The 17,606-nt window shown below is 42.0% G+C and overlaps 1 protein-coding gene across 1 annotated transcript; it reads right to left on the bottom strand.

Annotated features, from left to right (window-relative positions):
• Nucleotides 1-798: 798 nt before the first annotated feature.
• ppp2cab (protein phosphatase 2 catalytic subunit alpha b) lies at nucleotides 799-9,554 on the bottom strand. Its single transcript, XM_028421134.1, has 7 exons — nucleotides 9,229-9,554; nucleotides 2,878-3,087; nucleotides 2,618-2,791; nucleotides 2,177-2,266; nucleotides 1,931-2,092; nucleotides 1,695-1,813; nucleotides 799-1,602 (listed from the first exon to the last, which is right to left on the bottom strand). Exons 1-7 carry the CDS (start codon nucleotides 9,328-9,330, stop codon nucleotides 1,530-1,532), a joined length of 930 nt encoding a protein of 309 aa, XP_028276935.1. The 5' UTR covers nucleotides 9,331-9,554; the 3' UTR covers nucleotides 799-1,529.
• Between the last annotated feature and the right edge of the window lie 8,052 nt (nucleotides 9,555-17,606).

Here is a 17,606-nt window from a genome sequence, read left to right as displayed (position 1 = left end):
AGTTTTCTGGTCCAGAATTATTACAACGTCAGAAAATAAAAATAAACTAAATAAATCTAATTTGTATGATTTATGTGCCAAATGTTACCCAGCGGTAGTGTAATTGTTGTAGTAATTGAAGCTGCCACGTGGTGGCACTTGTTCCTTTCTAGCTGCTTCTATGGTGCGTTCATTGAAAGCGTTCCAATTACTACCATATACATTTATTGGGATGAATGAAGGCCTTTTTTTAGCACATTTTTTGAAATTTGTAGCAGCATCTTTATATTTACAAGAAAGAAAAGCTTAATAATCTGAACACCATAGATTTAAAGGATACTTACTCTTCCGGCCGTAGTCACAAAGCGAAGGCAATCGTCTTTTTACTGATGTTTTAATGCGATGATCAACAAACACTTGCGATCTTGTTTTGCAACAATAACTGTTATTATAACTGCTTTCACAGCGTCTTTGTTTCTATGGAAACGACCCGGACGTGGTTACATATAACACAAAAAAATTTAAATAATGTTTATAATAATAATAACCAATAATACACCGAATAAAATCAAACAACTATGTTACTAACTAAATAATAATAATTCTGTAAATTGTAGCCTACATAAACTGTGCGAGCGGAAACTGTGGCTTAGTGCCACCTTGTGGACAAAAAAATGCACTAGCAGTTACACTTACAAAGGCTTAAATATATTTATTTAAGCCTTTGCTTGCTGGTTTGTGGATCGATTTCCAGTTTAAAATTCAGAATTTAGTCTCAGGTCAAAGGAGGAAGGAGAAGAAGGAAAACAACACATCACATCAAGAAGCCACCGTCGTCTTTTATTCAAACTGTTTGGTTAATACAGACTCTGTAGATCAGAGGGCGTCAGTGAGTTGATGTGGATGAACTCTCCATCATCTGTATCATATACATCAAGCTGGGTGACTGCATAAGAAGGATTTTCCTTAAAAGTTACACAGGACGAAGAAAGCTTGTGTAAAACTCGCCTGTTGGGGGCTTTCATTTGTCATTTTAAAAAAAGAAGAAGAAGAAAAAAAAAAACCTCTGTAGTGTGAAATCTTTTTCATCTTTTGACATATGTTACATTTCTTTAAATTTACAAAAGTGCAAACAGATCGTGTTCGGATCTTTTCGATAGAAGCCATGGCGTGTGGGACTCAGAACAGCCGCATTCAAAGTAGCAAATAGTTTGTCTTGGACCTTGGTGCCGTCAGTCCGTCTACACAGGTACAGGTTTATATAGGGGGGGGGGTTTCAATGCATGTCCTCAGCAATGAATATTGTAATGGTTATGGCACACACCTTTTTTGGTCCATCCATAGACACAGACATTGTTTTTTTTCTTGTTTGCTAAATGCTTTAAATAGGTCTTTGTGTGGGTATACAATGTGCACTGCTGTGTCGCCCCCCACCCCCACTCCCACTCCCACCCATCCCTCCCATTCCTCATTCATGTTGTTATCGGTTGAAAGTCATACATCATGGCAATACTGGACTTGACTGTACAAGGGTCGAAGGGAGTTGGAGTTTACAGGAAGTAGTCGGGGGTGCGGCGAGTGACGTGAGGCTCCCCTCTGCGAGGCGCGGGATCAAACTGCAGGCTGAGGGAGGAAGTGGAAAGATGACATAAGACTGGCTGATTTGTTTTTTAGGTCGCACATATTTGAACATTAGTTTTTTTTAATGCACTTACAAGGAGTATTTGAGGGTGTCGTCTAGTTCCATGATAGCTGCCTGGTTGCCGCAGCGGTAGCAGTAGTTTGGAGCACTGAATATTGTCACCACATTCCTCTCGTGGCACCAGTTGTAGCCCTGATGGAAGCAGAGACGTTACTCAAACAGCTGGTATGATCAGGCAAATCTAAGCTTAACCTGACTGAGACGTGATGATGCAAGTGTCTTATTGTTACGCTCTGTGTGGACACACACCTCCATAACCAGCTGATGGGCACGGGACACCAGTGTAAGGCGGTTGGCATGGTTGAACGTCTCGGAGATGTCCTGACCAAATGTGTAGCCGGCTCCTCGGGGAGAGATGCCCCAGCCGCCGCGGTCATCAGGGTCTGACCACAGGAGGTCACACATGGGACCCTACAGAGGGACAAGCAAGTTAAAAAAAAAAAAGTTGATAACTACAAATAACTGCCAGTGAAACTTAGAGACACATCTGCATACCTCATGTGGCACTTCCTGTAAACGGTCCAGCGCTCTAATATGATCCAACGTATCTATGGACGGTGACAGGCCTCCGTGAAGGCAGAAAATCTGGAAGAAAGAGGAAAGCGTGAGCACGTCACTCTGATCATCATCTCCTAAATCATTCCCACGTGCTCATGATCTTATTATCTAATCAGCACTTCCTGTGTGAAGGACCAGGATTTAGTGGCATCCAGTGGTATCAGCCCCTTTTTGCAGGCATGTGGGAGGCTGGCCGTTAAATATATATATATATAAACAAACATGTAACATACAGTCTAGTGTATAATCACATGTAGCTGTGATAAGAAGCCACCATGATGTGCTGCCATGTTTCTGCAGTATCCCAGAATGGTTAAACTAAACACTCACTCACTCTTGATACATTTAACGGTGAAAGCACCTGAAGTGTATTCTCACCTGAGAGTCCACCAAGGCAGTGAGAGGGAGGTAATCAAACAGGTCTGTGAAGTATTTCCAAACGTTGGCGTTTCCATATTTCCTTAGGCACTCGTCATAGAAGCCATATACTTGTGTGATCTGTCTGCTCTCGTGGTTCCCTCTGAGGATTGTGATGCGCTCTCGGAAGCGTACCTGAAACACGAGGCCCACCGGTCAAACTTCAGCCCAAAGTCAAAACGCCAAACGTCAAATGAACAGATACAACAGTACAACAATACCTTAAGTGCTACTAGTAAAGTGACGGTTTCTACGGAGTAGTACCCTCTGTCCACATAGTCTCCCATGAACAGGTAGTTTGTGTCAGGAGACTTCCCTCCGATCTTGAACAGCTCCATGAGATCATGGAACTGGCCGTGCACATCTCCGCACACTGTTACCGGACATCTCACCTCCTGGACGTTTGACTCCTTTGTCAGAATCTCCTTTGCCTGAAGACAAACGTACACATGATTTAAGCTGCAATTCATTGACGGAACAGGGAAGAAACACACAAAACATCAGCTAAGACAAACAAAGCAAAATGGAATTAAAACAGATTTATTATGAAATACAGCACGTGTCGTGCAACTGTTTAGCTCATTCAAATGCAGCAAAGTCAAAGTGATCCTGTAATCACATGCTCCAAATGCTGTAATTTTCTATGTCCTTTGTTCTCCATCTTTATTTCAGGAACAGACTATTTCCTGCCAACCTCACTTGCACCATCTCCACATCAGCCTCCATGGGGGTCTGCATTAAGATGCTGCACTGTGATTACAACACAACCCCCAACATCCCCACTGTAATCTCTCCAAGGATACAAGTCCCTACCCTGTATGTTTGCCTGTGTGTGTGTGTCTTGTTTCCTGTGGGTTTGCCCTGCAGTGCAGCTCTGGTTTCCTCAAAATCAATTAGTGTGCTGCTCCAAAAGCAGAAAACAGAGTGTAGAAACGAAAGGGGGCTTAGTGAGTGATGCACCAACACGCCTACACCCAAAAGTACAAGTGTGAAAACAACACGTTTTTCCTTGGATACAGTTCATGCTACTCAGAAGTTTAATCCCTGCTGCTGGGATGTGTGAGTCAGTATGTGGCCTGGAGCAAAGAAATGCTTGCCGTCTCAAACAAGAGAAAGTCACACACTGATGAAGCACTCAAAATATGCAGAGTGTCAGCTGATGTGGTATATTTGGATTCATTCGGCTTCTTCAAACAAGCACCTCTGTTCTGTCTCTGTGATGTATTCATTGTTAAGATTTATAAAAATGTATTCTTTTCATCTTTCAGTAAGTACGTGCCGGATTATTACGCAACGTCTACCAGTAGGTACTAATTTAAACAAAGCTAAAAATAGAGGGAAAGCTTTCGACAGTGTGAAATCTGGAGACCCACAACAAGGCCTATTCCTGGAGTCAGTCTAGCTTGGCAGGCTGGTCTGACTGGAGGGGGTCGGTCAGTTGGAAGAAGCCTTTTAAGAAGCTTTGGAGCAAACAAATCCTCTGGATGAGAGAGAAATGTTTTGAGCTGAAAGACCACCGGATGTGACAGACGAACCGAAACAAGAAGAGCGAGCACAAGCAAAAAAGTGAGCTTGCATGAGCTGAGAGGACAGCGTGAAAGATCATAATTTAAACTTCGGATGTCATCCACAACAGAGCAGGACTATTTTGTGAGCAGCAACCAACAACAGGTTGATAGAAACAGAGAACTGGCACAGACAAGAGTGCTCCAGCCAGGCTGTCACCAGCAGATGGGACAGAGACAAACCCAGAGTGACCAGGCTGCAACACTGCACAATGCTGACCTATATTATACACAGCATCCACGTGCCCATACTACCATGTGGCCTTTTTAGCCACTGAGCTCTGGACGACAGATTGACCAGGGCTTCTCTTACTAAAGCAATTGAGTCGCTAAGCCAGAGGGAATTTTCTAGATGGATGCATTAAAGTAGGACAGTAATATATTTCCATCCCACCTTTTTCTCACTCAATTATTCTGCATGGGATGAAAAGAAATAAACATAAAAACAAGCAAATGTACAATTTAAGTGGGCTAGGTCAGTCTCTCTGGGTTCCTCTACCATTCACATTTTTCAAAAGTGCATTAATATTAAGCTCAACACCCATTTTACTCCATATAACATGAGAAATAAAATAAAATGACTGATAATTATCTACAAAATACATCCAACTATGTTAGAGCTACGGTCAAATTGCAGCCTGTGACCTTAAATTAAAATGGCCATGATGACAAAACCTGTTTGACCGATTTGACTTGTTGCCCCAGCCCTAAAGATTTTGTCTGGGTCCAATCCTCTCAATACATCTGCTAGAGTTCACTCATTTGGCATCGAAATTTAAAACGGCAGCTTTTCGGTCCAATGAACAACTCAGGAGGACTATTGATTAGCCCGACTGCATCATTGGCTGGGTTCTAGTGACACTAAAAAGCTATGCTCTAAAATTAAAGAAAAACAAAACCTACCTGATACAGTAAAACAAAAGTAAAACACCTAATTAAAAGACAATACCATTAAGAGCTACTCCTATCCATAATTTATTAGGACATTCTCCACTTTGTGTTGCTTTGTCAGTGTATGACACAGTATACATCCATTAGCCCTGTAACCTTAGACTCAACTGTACTGTATCTGTAATATCTTCCAAGACATCACATGTCACCTGTGTCTCAAAACTGAGTGACGGGATGATAAATGAGTCCCTGACCCACTGATGAAATTACATGACGTTGGTGTATGTGGAGACATCCCAACACAAAATCATCTAAGGGTTTTTTAGAGACACACTAGAGGTTGATGAAGTGACATCAGACTGGTGAGCTCTGCCAAACTAGATTTAAAAACATCTGCAATTCCAGTATATTGACAAAGATACCACCCAAAGAGAGTGGATCAGAGAATGCCCCTTTAACTTGTGCTTTATAAACAACTAATTTTATGTTGCTCACCACAAACCTTTAATTCAGGCCTCTGCAGTGTACCTAATTAGTGGTTTTTATACCTGGTGTTTTTTGATGTTTAATTGGGTTCATTCCCAAATCTTTACTGTCGGCAACATCAGTCGCTTTAACCATGCAAAAAAGTAAAACATCAACATTCACACAAATTCTTTTTATGATGACATAACCATGCAATAACAAGACTATATCAGAAAACACCTCACAGGATTAAGTTATATCTGCTCAAACATTACATAAACCTGGAGGACCTGTAGCACTGACACCTGAATAACCTTTTCATAACTCCCAATTTAAGCTTGGATTTACCTCAAAACATAAGAGAGGGAACTGTTTATCCATGAGACGCCTGGTAACGGCACGTAACGAGGGATGCCACAGTACAGCTGCGGATCAAAAAACGATGACGGCAAAGGTTACATAAGCACCTCCTCGCCCAAAGTACGGACCACACCTGTAGAAGAGCTGCCAAACATAGGTTGCAAGGGAGGGAACCTCAGCCCAGATTACAGCTACGCCTGAGATGTCAGATGCTACTCTCTGTCAACAAACTGCTTGGCCAAGCTCTGAGAAATGAAGTCAGCATTTTCCCAGCTGCCGCAATATAATCCCATTAAAGTGACCTAAACGGGGCCAAAGGTTCTCCCGCAGCTAACTTACTGTGAATTAGGAAGGACCACCAGGCAAATCTACAACCGCAAAGGATGACCTCACTCCAGATGTTTATGGTAGGTAGAAGTTAAGCGTCCTGCTGACATCACCACTATAACCACTGTGCAAGTAAACACCAGCAGAGGCCAAGTGATGTTTGCCTTAGTCAGCATTGCTACAATGACAATATCAACCTTTTTACATCATTAATCATTTTGCACTGAGTGCATTCATAAGGAGGGATGACTGTGTTGTGGCACATTTAATCTGTTTAATGTCAGCTTATATTGTTTTACGGCATTACAACTGAACACTTTACAACGAATGACACTATAATAAGAGGACAAACCACCCTTTGGCAATTCTCAGTAAAACAATGACGTCAGTTAGCAAACATTTACTGCCCTGACTGCATTAAACTGGTTTGAACATACACAAAGACGAGTAACTCCAACAAGCAGCACAGCTAGGGAGACTATTACATCAGGCTGATATGATGATCATATAATACTCTTGCATGAGGAAGAGAAATCAGAACACACACACACCCGACAGAACCGCTGGTGTTCTGAGGAGGCTGGAAAACAGAAAAGACAGATTACACAGCACATCTTATTCCTCCACACCCCCGTACATCCCAAAACAGAGACGGCTGCTCGCTGAGTCACAATGAACTGTGTTATACTGAGTCACACATTTTGAGCCCCTTAGCAACAAATAGGCTTTGATAGCATTAGTGATGCAACTCACAATCAATCAGATCCTCTGCTAGTTTTAAAAGAGGAAGGATGTTGTGTGGGTGCGTTCTGTTGAATATATTAACAAAAGTCTCAGGATAGATATGTGCAGGTAGAGAGCTGAGGAAACTGCAGCTTTCCTTCTTTTGCCTAATTTTATGGTCTCCTTGGTGCTCTGGGGAGGAAACAGGAAGAAGAAATGACATTATTGTGAAGTGCTGTGAGGCAAAAGTAGCCAAAGTGATGTGTTTACAAGCTGCCTGCAGAAGAAGATGATAGCACAATAAGGTGGCCATAAGCACCTGCAGCCCTAACCCTGTTTGGGTGTCCTGACCTACATGTTAACAGGTATAAATAATGCATTAAAACTACTGTTACCAAACATATTAGAGACAAACAAAAAGCAAACGCTGGGATTAATGAGCCACTGGAGAATATTGCTGCCTTAACCTTCAGCTCACAGACCTCCAAACATGGTAGTGGGCTCAATTTTTCTATCCTTTTAAGAGCTCAGAGGGATGGAGCTGCACTACAGAATGATAAACGGTTCTGGCAAACAGCAGTAAAACATCCGTCTAACTTTAGCTTCCATTCGTCAGGGTTGAGTTTAACAACAAATCTGAGTTTAAAGAAAACCAGAATACCAGAAAAACCACCAGAGACTGATGATAGGCCCAACAATCAGACAGAGGTGTCAATCTCACCAGCAGTATAAAAAAGGGACTATGACATCAGGGAGCAGAAATAAAGCGTACACTTTTCGGGTTAAGGATGAGGAACTTTCTGAGGCAACAGACAAGAATCCACGAGTAAAAAGCCCTTCTTAGCTCAGACACCTAAAGCTGGAAACCAGCATAGAGGATTTTAGGGAAAGATTTGGGTTAAGCTGCAGCTCAGACCAAAAAAAAAAAAGTGCAGCATCAGTTGGCCTGTTGTCAGCCACAGCAGAAGCACATGTACAGTACATGTTGTCTTCAGTGTTGATTACAATAACTGTAACAGATAGATTTAAGTTATGACTAAAAGGTCTCCTGTCTGCATGTACGACACATCCGGGACAGAAAAACTCAGTTGTGTTTATTTACTGGGGTCCCTGGTTGGATGATGTGTGAAACAATGTCTACCAGATGTCATAAAACTTGGCAAACATCAGGTCAAAATGCACTTTACCATTCACATGATGAATGTTTAACCCATCAAGTAACATTTAAAGCACACAATTCACAGCTTTATTGCCAAATATACAAGTCTTCCTCACTACCGATTGACTGCAGGAGTGAATAAGAAGCTAAGAGGTGAAACTCTGGTTAACAGTCAAGAAGGTAGGGGTAGATAGGGCCTAAAACGCAGCAACCACATTCTCATACAGAAGGCAAAACAGTAGTGGTATAGCAGGGTTGTCCCGTAACCGAGAAGGTTGGTGGTTCGATCCCAACTCCTCCCTAGTCACTGTTGTGTGTCCTTGGGCAAGGCACTTTACCTGCATAGCCTCCAGTGTACTCACTGGCATATGGCGCTCTTTGCTGGGCTGCCTTAAGCAATTTCCCCATTGTGGGACTAATAAAGGTTTCAATTATTATTAATTATTATTATTATGACTAGGATGGGTGTAGCTCTGATGAGTTTGCATCATTACAATGTATTGAATAGTGTGATCTGTAACACAATACATACTACTCAGTTTCATTTCACACACATTTAAATTAGCTAAACACTTAGCTTGTACTGCTTTAAAGAGAGAGGTAAGACCCAAAACAATGTTTTCTAACAGGGTGACACCTGGAGGTCACACACACGTATCCCTGCCTCCACACAGAAACCATGAGAAAATGTAGTTAAAAGAATAAAAGAGCCCCACAGTGGACTTTTACTGGCACAGCTAGCTAAAAAGAGATGCTGCAGTCACACTGACAGTGTGAATGAGCGGGGCTGTAAACGAGGTATGTGACTTGAATTCACAGCATGGCTCCCCCCCTGCACGGCTTCACCAGCAGGCGCCTGTAATGTCTCTAATGTCTTATTCCTCTTTACGCACATTTCAGACGGAACTCCAATGGCAAAACACGAAGTGACTGACCGCTCGTCATGTCAAATACACGCAGCGCGCACTGAAATGTACACTATAGACGCCATTTTAAGAATGTCTGGAAGGCGGCGGCGGTGGTTAGGAGGGAGAAGACGCTGCTAGTTAAACTTGGAAGTTATTTTTTTTTAATTAACTCACCTTCTCACACAGTGTTTTGACTTGTCCCTCTGTCAGCTGCTTGCATTCGTTGAGCTGCTCGATCCACTGATCAAGTTCCTTCGTGAAAGCCTTTTCGTCCATTTCTGTGTGTGTTTTTTTGGGGGGAGTAGATGATGTATCTGTTCAAGGGGACGATCCTCCCAGATGTTTTCAGTCCGATACGGAGCTTAGAAAACGGCCACAGCAGAGGCTAGCTGCTCCCGAACGAGAAGACGCATGTACCGCTGGCTGCCAGATCACTATGATTTGACTGAATTGAAACTGAGGAGAGGGAGGGGAGGGAGGAAAGGGAGAGGCGTCAGCTGGTGATCCGCCCTGTTGGATAGAAAACATTCTTCGTCGAGCAGCCCGCCAAAAATACAGCACTTCCGGTTCTGGCCTTCAAAATAAAAGCACCGGTGTTGCGTAGATGCTACCCCCAAAATAATGTTGTTTTTTCCTTTGTTTTTGTTTTTAACTAAACGAGATTAATGAATAAAAATAAATATAATAATAATTCTTATAAAATCCCAGTGATTTTACTGGTAAGACGTATATAAATATGACCTGGATGACTGAGAATCTTCATTTTTCTCATGTGTTTGGAGAATTTTGATACAGTAAAGGCCTGTTCATTTGTATATCTATAGTAGCTTACATAATAAAATAGCATTTTATGTGTTTTGAAGTTGTTTAGTAGTTCAAAAAAAAACTCCTCCCGGTCAGAATCAGTCTACTTCCGATTAATTGCGTCCAGCTTGACTGAACTTCGGCGCGCCGCCAGACACAAATAGCAACCGGAGACCGATGACGGCTCCTCGGTCATTGGTCCAACTGCGTTGCTTCCTCCGCAGTTTCATTGGCTCACCGATTAACCAAAAGAGAATACATCATCGGTATCTGAAAGCGTGTTATGAATTTTGTGGCGAGACCATGATGTCACTGTTTCACATGTAGGCCACGTTAAGTAAACACAATAATCTCATAAACACTCTGTTCACAGCGAGTCAGTTATAAATAGGCTGTTTTCAGTTAACACTTATCATTTGAGTCAGTGGGAGTGACCTCTCCTATCACAGAATGCGTTGACGTTTGACAACAATAATCTAGCTGTGACTTTGCCATACCAACATGTTGAGTAGACATGTGTCTTTTCAAACAGTATAAGCAACCTTTGCCACCTTGAGTGGTGCTGACATCTGGTCTGGCCCATGGACTAAGTAGATGATGCATTGCAGGAAGTGGTGGTAGTGGTTCAACAGGATCTTTCAAACTCATGAATGAGCACATTTACTATTGTTTAAAATCTATTAAAGACAATTTGACACTTGTTCGGTGTGTCTTTTATAAGAAGGAAGGAGAGAATGAAAGAGAGGAAGGGAAAAAAACAAGCAACATATGTCATACGATAATAATAGTCATAATAAACCTTAAGTTTGTTTTTTTATTTATTTAATTTTTCTTTTTGTTTTGATTTGATGTTTTCACCCTCACAAACAATGAACTGGGCTCATAAAAAGCTTCAAGATGGGGCTCAGTGGTTGGGGGGGGGGGGGTTCCATGGGGATGAATGGAGCAGCATGGATGAAGTTGTGGTGTTAAACGTAGGGTCTGGATTCATGAAGTCACTTGAGAGGAGAAAAGGAGCCTGTTGAGGTACTAGAGGCCTGATATTGTTGGCCAGCTCCTGAGTGGAGGGACATCGTACTAGAGGCCTGATATTGTTGGCCAGCTCCTGAGTGGAGGGACATCCCATAGTCATCACAGGTCGGATGATATCTGCAGCACAACCCCAGATCTCAGGTACATATTCGAAAATGTGAACAGCTTCTAGCTGGATATCCTTCAGACCTTTAAAGATCTGCTCTGATGAAAGGATCCTTAACTTAATTCCCCTGATGAGGCACATGTTGCAGTCTGTTTACATCTACTCCTTTGTTAGTCATTGATCATTTCATAGCTTCTTGTCGTCTTAAGCTTAATGATTGTTCTGACTTTGCCGTGTTAACAGAGATGGTTTAAAATGACCGTGTGTGTTTGTGAAGGCTTTGCATGTGCCAGTCCGATTGGCCCACCATTTAAAAATGCTAACCTGAGTCTGCATCACAAAAAGACACCACACATCAAACAATAATAGTGATCAAAGGCTGAATTTGCTTCTTCCTTTCACGGCCGCCCACCGACGCACAGGGGCGCGTGCATGTGTGGTGTCAATTAGCAATCATTGTATCTTAAATGAAACCTGGTCGTTCCCTTTGTGTGGACGATGAAACACCTGGTGAGATGAAAGAGGGATGCTAAGGTAACTTTGGTGGTGTACAGAACACAAAGTGTTTACAAATATCAGACATTTTGGTCAAAAAATAATAACATCTTCAGCACAGTTTATGCAGCTTTGCTATAATTTCCTCACAGACTACAGTCATGCTCTTTGTGCTTACTCTTCAGCATCACTGATGAGAGGGATGAAAGGGCTCAGCAGTCCCACAGAGGATCCTTCTGTGCTGTACTGACACATATCTGGAGAAGCTCTTTATTAAAATAAAAAAAACTGATTAAAATGTTCCAAGCCGAGCCAAACACTGCTGCAGTGCTCTGCTGTTTTCCTGACTGAGCCTTTTCTGCAACAACAAACCATGTAATCAACCATTCTTTGGAGGGCACGCTGCTTATAATTAGAAATGTCTGCTTGCAGGTTCAGCCATTTTCTGCATTGCACAGAAAATAAGCAAAGGCATCAACTGCATCCTTGAAATAACAATAATAATAAAAAAAAAATCTCCCTCTGGATCATAATGATCAGTTCATTTTCAGACCACTCCTCTGATTATATGTGTTTTCAGCTTGTGTAGACATACTGGCTCATGATGCAGTTACACCTGACTCATGCTAAGCCTCCACATCATCAAGGCTCTTTAAAGAGTGACCCTGTAGCCTGTTTTAGATCATGATAAGCCACCTCTGGATTGTTCTTTCCACATTAACGTTTCATCGATCACTTTGTGAACAGGCTCATCCGGGCTGTCTGATTGTTGTGGCCAAGGCTCGGCCAGCCAGTGATGTCTGGGCAGACGTCCAACCTGGCACACCACAACAACTCATCTGTCCTGCCAGTGTGAGCCTGCTGTTAGTTTATCTGTATGGTAAGTAAGGATTCTTTAGATTCCTACACAAGGTACACAAATCACTTCGCAACCCTGCAGGTGACCCCTTCCCATGTCATCTACACTGTACAAAATAGGTTAGTACCCATTGTTTACCCCTACCCCATGCATCTCTAGTGATGACAGACTGTCCCTAAAGTTTGTTTCTGGATATAGAAGTGATGACATGTTGGACGTTATGGAATAAAGAGGCAATGGCAGGGGCTTAGCCCAAAGTAACACAACTCTCAGCTGCACTGTGGCAGGTCGGAGCCAGCGTGAGCCCTAACATACAGCAGGAGACACGGTTCTTTTAGGACCACCGATCAAAGGCAGGACATCTTCTTGTTGTTGTTCTGTGGCTATAAAAGCTATACCTGCTGCTGCTGCTGCTGTTCAACATCTAAAATTAAATTCTCTCTGTTTGCCAAGGAGGTTTGGACAAAAGCCCTTTTAATTCCGGTGAGCAGATGCAGACATGTTTGAAGCTACTGCCAAGCTATCAGGGTAAAGTGGCTCCTGTAAACACAACTGTCAGGGAGATGTGTGTCTGTGTGTGACGTGAAAGAAAAGAAAGGATGCTGATAAACGGGCTGTTTTAGAAAGTTGGGTGCAATATCAGAGGAGGAGAATCGATGCAGTCCAAACACTGCAGGGGAGGGAGGGTGGGATAAGGAGACACTGTTCATCCTCCAAAAATCAGCCACTGCTTTTATGACAATAGCTTATCAGTGGTGCATTGTGAAGTCATGTGATCATCACTCTCTGCACAATGGGCTGAGTACAAGAGACAGGAACACGATAGACACGACAGCTTATTCATGATAAAAGCAGGATGCCTATAGTGTTTTTAAAACATCACATTCATGAAATTATTATTGCAGTCACCTAAAAAACACAAAAAGATAGATAAAAATATATACACAGTTCTTTGCCCCTCTCCTCCTTTAGAGAAAATGTCAATGATTCTTTCACACGTTACACTAAATATAGACATGAAAATACAAAACCAAAATGAAACAGAGGGAGGAACAACCTCTAATCTCTTTCTACCAACCAATAGCATCCAGTACCCAGATACCTGAAACCATGACAACAGCAGAGTACCCCTGTTCTCATTTGAGATCTTGGGCTCCCTCTGCTGTCAACCCAGAGGAAGTCCAGGCTGCTGAATCCACCGCTCAAGACAGATGTTGGCTTCATGTCTGACAAATACACCATGAGTATTATATATAAGGAATTGTACATTCCTTTAATTATACATATATTAATGTATGACACCTTTTAGCCACAGGCATTGGCTAATTTGGGGTAAGAAATGTATTTAAAGAGATTGAATATTATAATATGTTTGAGCACAAGAGGTCCAGATTTGATGCTGTATACATATTTTAGCTACTAAATGCCTTAATGTGTAAATTTGGTGAGTTCATTATATCAGATGTTGCAATAAAAGAGCCTCTTGTGTAAATTCTACCATCATCATACCAGCATTTTAACAAACTATCCCCTTTTCTATAAAGACAACAAGGATGTAAGTCTCTAAGGAAGCCTACGGCACGGATTTAAAATGAAGGGATTGAGACAGAAGGCGACAGAGGTGCAGCCTACACAGCTTTGATTAGTGTGATCAGGTACTCGGTAAATTCTTTTGTCTGTCGCCACCCAGGGTTGGCTACACTGGCTTTGTTTTTTTTTTTCATGCCTCACTAATACTGTGGGCACGTGTTGCTACCAAAAGCCCTGTTGTTGCATCAGTGATGAATAATGAGTTGCCTAGCCAGGACGCACCCTCCCCGAGAGCAGGGAGCAATGATCGTCCCTCTCCCTGTCCATCGTGTCGATTTAACTCCTCTATTGGCTCTCAATCATTGCTCGCTGCTCCTGGCTGGGCACTCCGCTGAGTCTAAGTTGTGTAGAATCTATCCTCAACTTGACCCCACTTGTGATAAATGTAAATCTGCAGAAGCCACACTGATACATAGGTTTTGGCTCTGTCCCAATATACAACGATATTGAGAGGCACTTTCAAATGTTCAGGGAACGAAACTAACTTTAAACCCACTCTTGTTGCTTTTTGGGGTTGTTGTTGAGGGATTAGAGTTGCCCACTGGAGGGTGTGGACTTGTTTTTTTTTCCAACTCCATTAGCTCTTTTTTTAATTAAAGTTTTCATTATAAACATGATAAAGCAAAACAGCTCAGGCAGTACAGCATACAGAAGTTACAGGAATAAGGTCAGACAGTAGCAGAGTCACAAGCAGTCCTGGTGAAATGCATTTAGAACACAGAGCAAAGGAGAAAAAAAAAAAACGAAGAAGACTAGATTCAAGTAAGGTGTCTCATAAAGTGATCCCAACATTTCAGTGTTGCAGGGTTTTTGCCCCTTATCCTAGCCAACATTATCTCATATGATGCCTCAGTCATCAAAAGTTTCCACTCCTGGAATGTTGGGCGCACAGATGACCTCCAGTGTCTTAAAGGTAGGGTAGGAGATTCACATACACGCACATTACGTGAAGACGATCTGTGATCGGCCATCATGCACGTACCTCTCTGGTGCACGCAGAGCAGAAAGAGAGTGACAACCAGCCAATACTCCGCTCAGGGTCCACCCGGAGGATTGGCTGATGTTTTTAGGGTTTTATAGCTTCCACAGATGATTCATATTCTTCGTTTTAAAGCGAAACTGCCGAACTAATTGGTTGATATCGGATTGTAACGAGAAGTTACGCTAATTTAACAAAAAGTGCAGCAGAATGAAATCTCCTACCCTACCTTTAATATAATCCTGGCAGCTGATGTTGTCCCAACCATCACAACTGAGTATATACTTTTCGTCTGAGTAGGTGTTTCTGTTTTATCTGCCATGAGGCATAAACACGGGGACACCGGAAGAGTTATCCCTGCCCAGGATTCTAAGACTTCTAAAACACTGGGCCAAAATGGTTTGACCAGGGAGCATTCCCACCATTTCCTACCTACCTACCTACCTACCTATCTATCTATCTATCTATCTATCTATCTATCTATCTATCTATCTATCTATCTATCTATCTATCTATCTATCTATCTATCTATCTATCTTTATTTAGCTATACTTTGCCTTTTTTCATTCTAGCTCTGTGTGTCTAGCTGTGTGCTTTAAGCCAAGAGCTGCTAAACAAAATTTCATTGTGCCTTGCATAATGACAATGATAAAAGATTTTTGATTCTTGATATTGAATTGGGAAATGTATTTAATGCAGCTAGTAATAATTACTGTTATTTATGTGCACAGTAACCCGGGCCCTGTGTCTCATCCAGGCCAGGTTTTGATGGCGAGCCACCGATAAGGCCTAGAGCCTGAACTCAATTAATTCATCTCAACTCAATATGGGAAAAGACCTCAAGCCTGAGGAGTCCCCTTTCCAATAGGCTAGTAGGAGACTCCTGTAGCCTACACAAACGTTTGCCCCCCTTTCAGGTGGCTGTGTGGCATATGGAGAGTTTGGGAAGTTTAATGAATAATACTTGAATACTTGAAATGGCCATTCGGATTCTTTGTTTCATGTCTATGTTGTTTGTGTGCAAAGTCCATAATATAAGGTACCATCAATTTTTCTATTTTTAAAAAATAACATTAATTAATGCAAACAAGATGATATTACAAATTCAGTAGCGTGTATTACACACAGTTCAGCCTATAGGATGATGAAGCATCTGATGCTCATCTGAAATTTTGCTTAGGGCCCCATAAAGGCTTGGGCCGGCCCTGATTACATGCAGACATCCTGCTTCACACCTAATGCATGTCGCACATTTCAATGCGCGGCACTATGTACTACACGTGGTAGCTGCTACTAAAACATGTAAACATGTATTCATTCCAAACATCATTGTTACCTGAGAGTAGCTGTATTGTATGTGTACATTCACGTAATTGAAAATCGATTCTTGAAAAACGTGGATCAGACTAGCCAAAAAAGAAATAAAATTACAATACTACAATACTTTACAATACTTTACTAAAAATGGGATTCTTTTTCATTGTAACGTGTAAAATTGTTGCTATGCAATCACTTTGAAAACAACAAACAACAAGTGGGTATGTTGTGTCATCAAGTGTCATCATCATGCAGATGATGACACTTGATGACACAACATACCCACTGTGACATCATAGCGGATCAAAGGCAAACCTGTTATGACTCAATTTTGTTGAAAGCAAATGGTTGTAACTGGCTCCAGCACACTGAACACGGATTTCAACCATCCACAGCAACCAGTGTCAGAATTGATTCTTTTTTTTTATGTTCGAGGAAAGCATTTTAAGGAAATGAAAACTGACATGGACTTCAACACTGGGTGTAGTGATGATATTGTCAACGCTTTAATGCTTGACTCAGAAGAAACTTCTGAGAATATTTCTGTGTTAAAAGAGCTAGTTATCAGCTGGTGTGACAAATATGGCAAGGATGTGGCATTGGACATGATCCGACAATATCTTCAAAAATGTTTTGCAAGGCAGAAAATGTTTGGTGAGAATTTTAAGGATGTTGTGGAAGTAAACATATCTGATGCCACAACTGAAGAGGAACTTTTTGCCCACCAGATGGACTATGATGAAAGGGAACAAGCTACCTCACCTGTCCTCCTAATTGCTTCCCAAACAAGCCCTCCAAGTGGTTTGGGATTCAAAGAGACCACAGAAAGTGTTACTTCACTGAAGAGCACAGAATGTGAGAAGACAGGACAGGAGTCAGCATTTACTGAGGATGAATGTAGCATAGTAGCACTTGCTGAGATAAGAGCTCATTCCTCCACCACCTCTTCCACAACACTCTCTTCAAGTTCCTCCTGGTCCCACAAGACTGAAAAAGAGTGCACTGAAAGTGAAGAAGCTCAGAAAAAGGTCAAGAAAACTTTCTTCAAAAGAGTTAAGGGGACATTTAAACGTTTTAGCAACAAGGTTGTCCCTGTAACATCAGACAGTGACGACCATGCCGCTGAAACAAGGGTTTCAAGGGCTAAAAAACTCAGGAAACTCAAGCGGACCTTGAAAAGCTGTAAGTCATCGTCACCACGGAGCACACCTGAAGAGAAGGGGGCCACAGAGGAGAATAAGTGGTCTCAGTCTTCCATAACACTCTCTTCAAGTTCCTCCTGCTCCCACGAGACTGAAAAAGAGTACACTGAAAGTGAAGAAGCTCAGAAAAAGGTCAAGAAAACTTTCCAAAGAGTTAAGGGGGCATTT

The sequence above is a fragment of the Parambassis ranga genome, chromosome 14 (genome assembly GCF_900634625.1).
Source record: "Parambassis ranga chromosome 14, fParRan2.1, whole genome shotgun sequence".
Lineage (NCBI taxonomy): Eukaryota > Metazoa > Chordata > Actinopteri > Ambassidae > Parambassis > Parambassis ranga.
Note: the sequence above shows the minus strand (reverse complement) of the source record. Positions and strands in the feature narration are given on the sequence as shown.

Bases quoted from the DNA above. Each gene is read 5' to 3' on its own strand.
- ppp2cab (XM_028421134.1), bottom strand. From the start codon at position 9,330: ATGGACGAAAAGGCTTTCACGAAGGAACTTGATCAGTGGATCGAGCAG. The intron at 2,267-2,617 runs GTGAGAATACAC...TCTTTCTTCCAG, and splicing joins CTGCCTTGGTGGACTCTCAG to ATTTTCTGCCTTCACGGAGG. The intron at 1,603-1,694 runs GTAAGTGCATTA...TTCCTCCCTCAG, and splicing joins GACACCCTCAAATACTCCTT to CCTGCAGTTTGATCCCGCGC.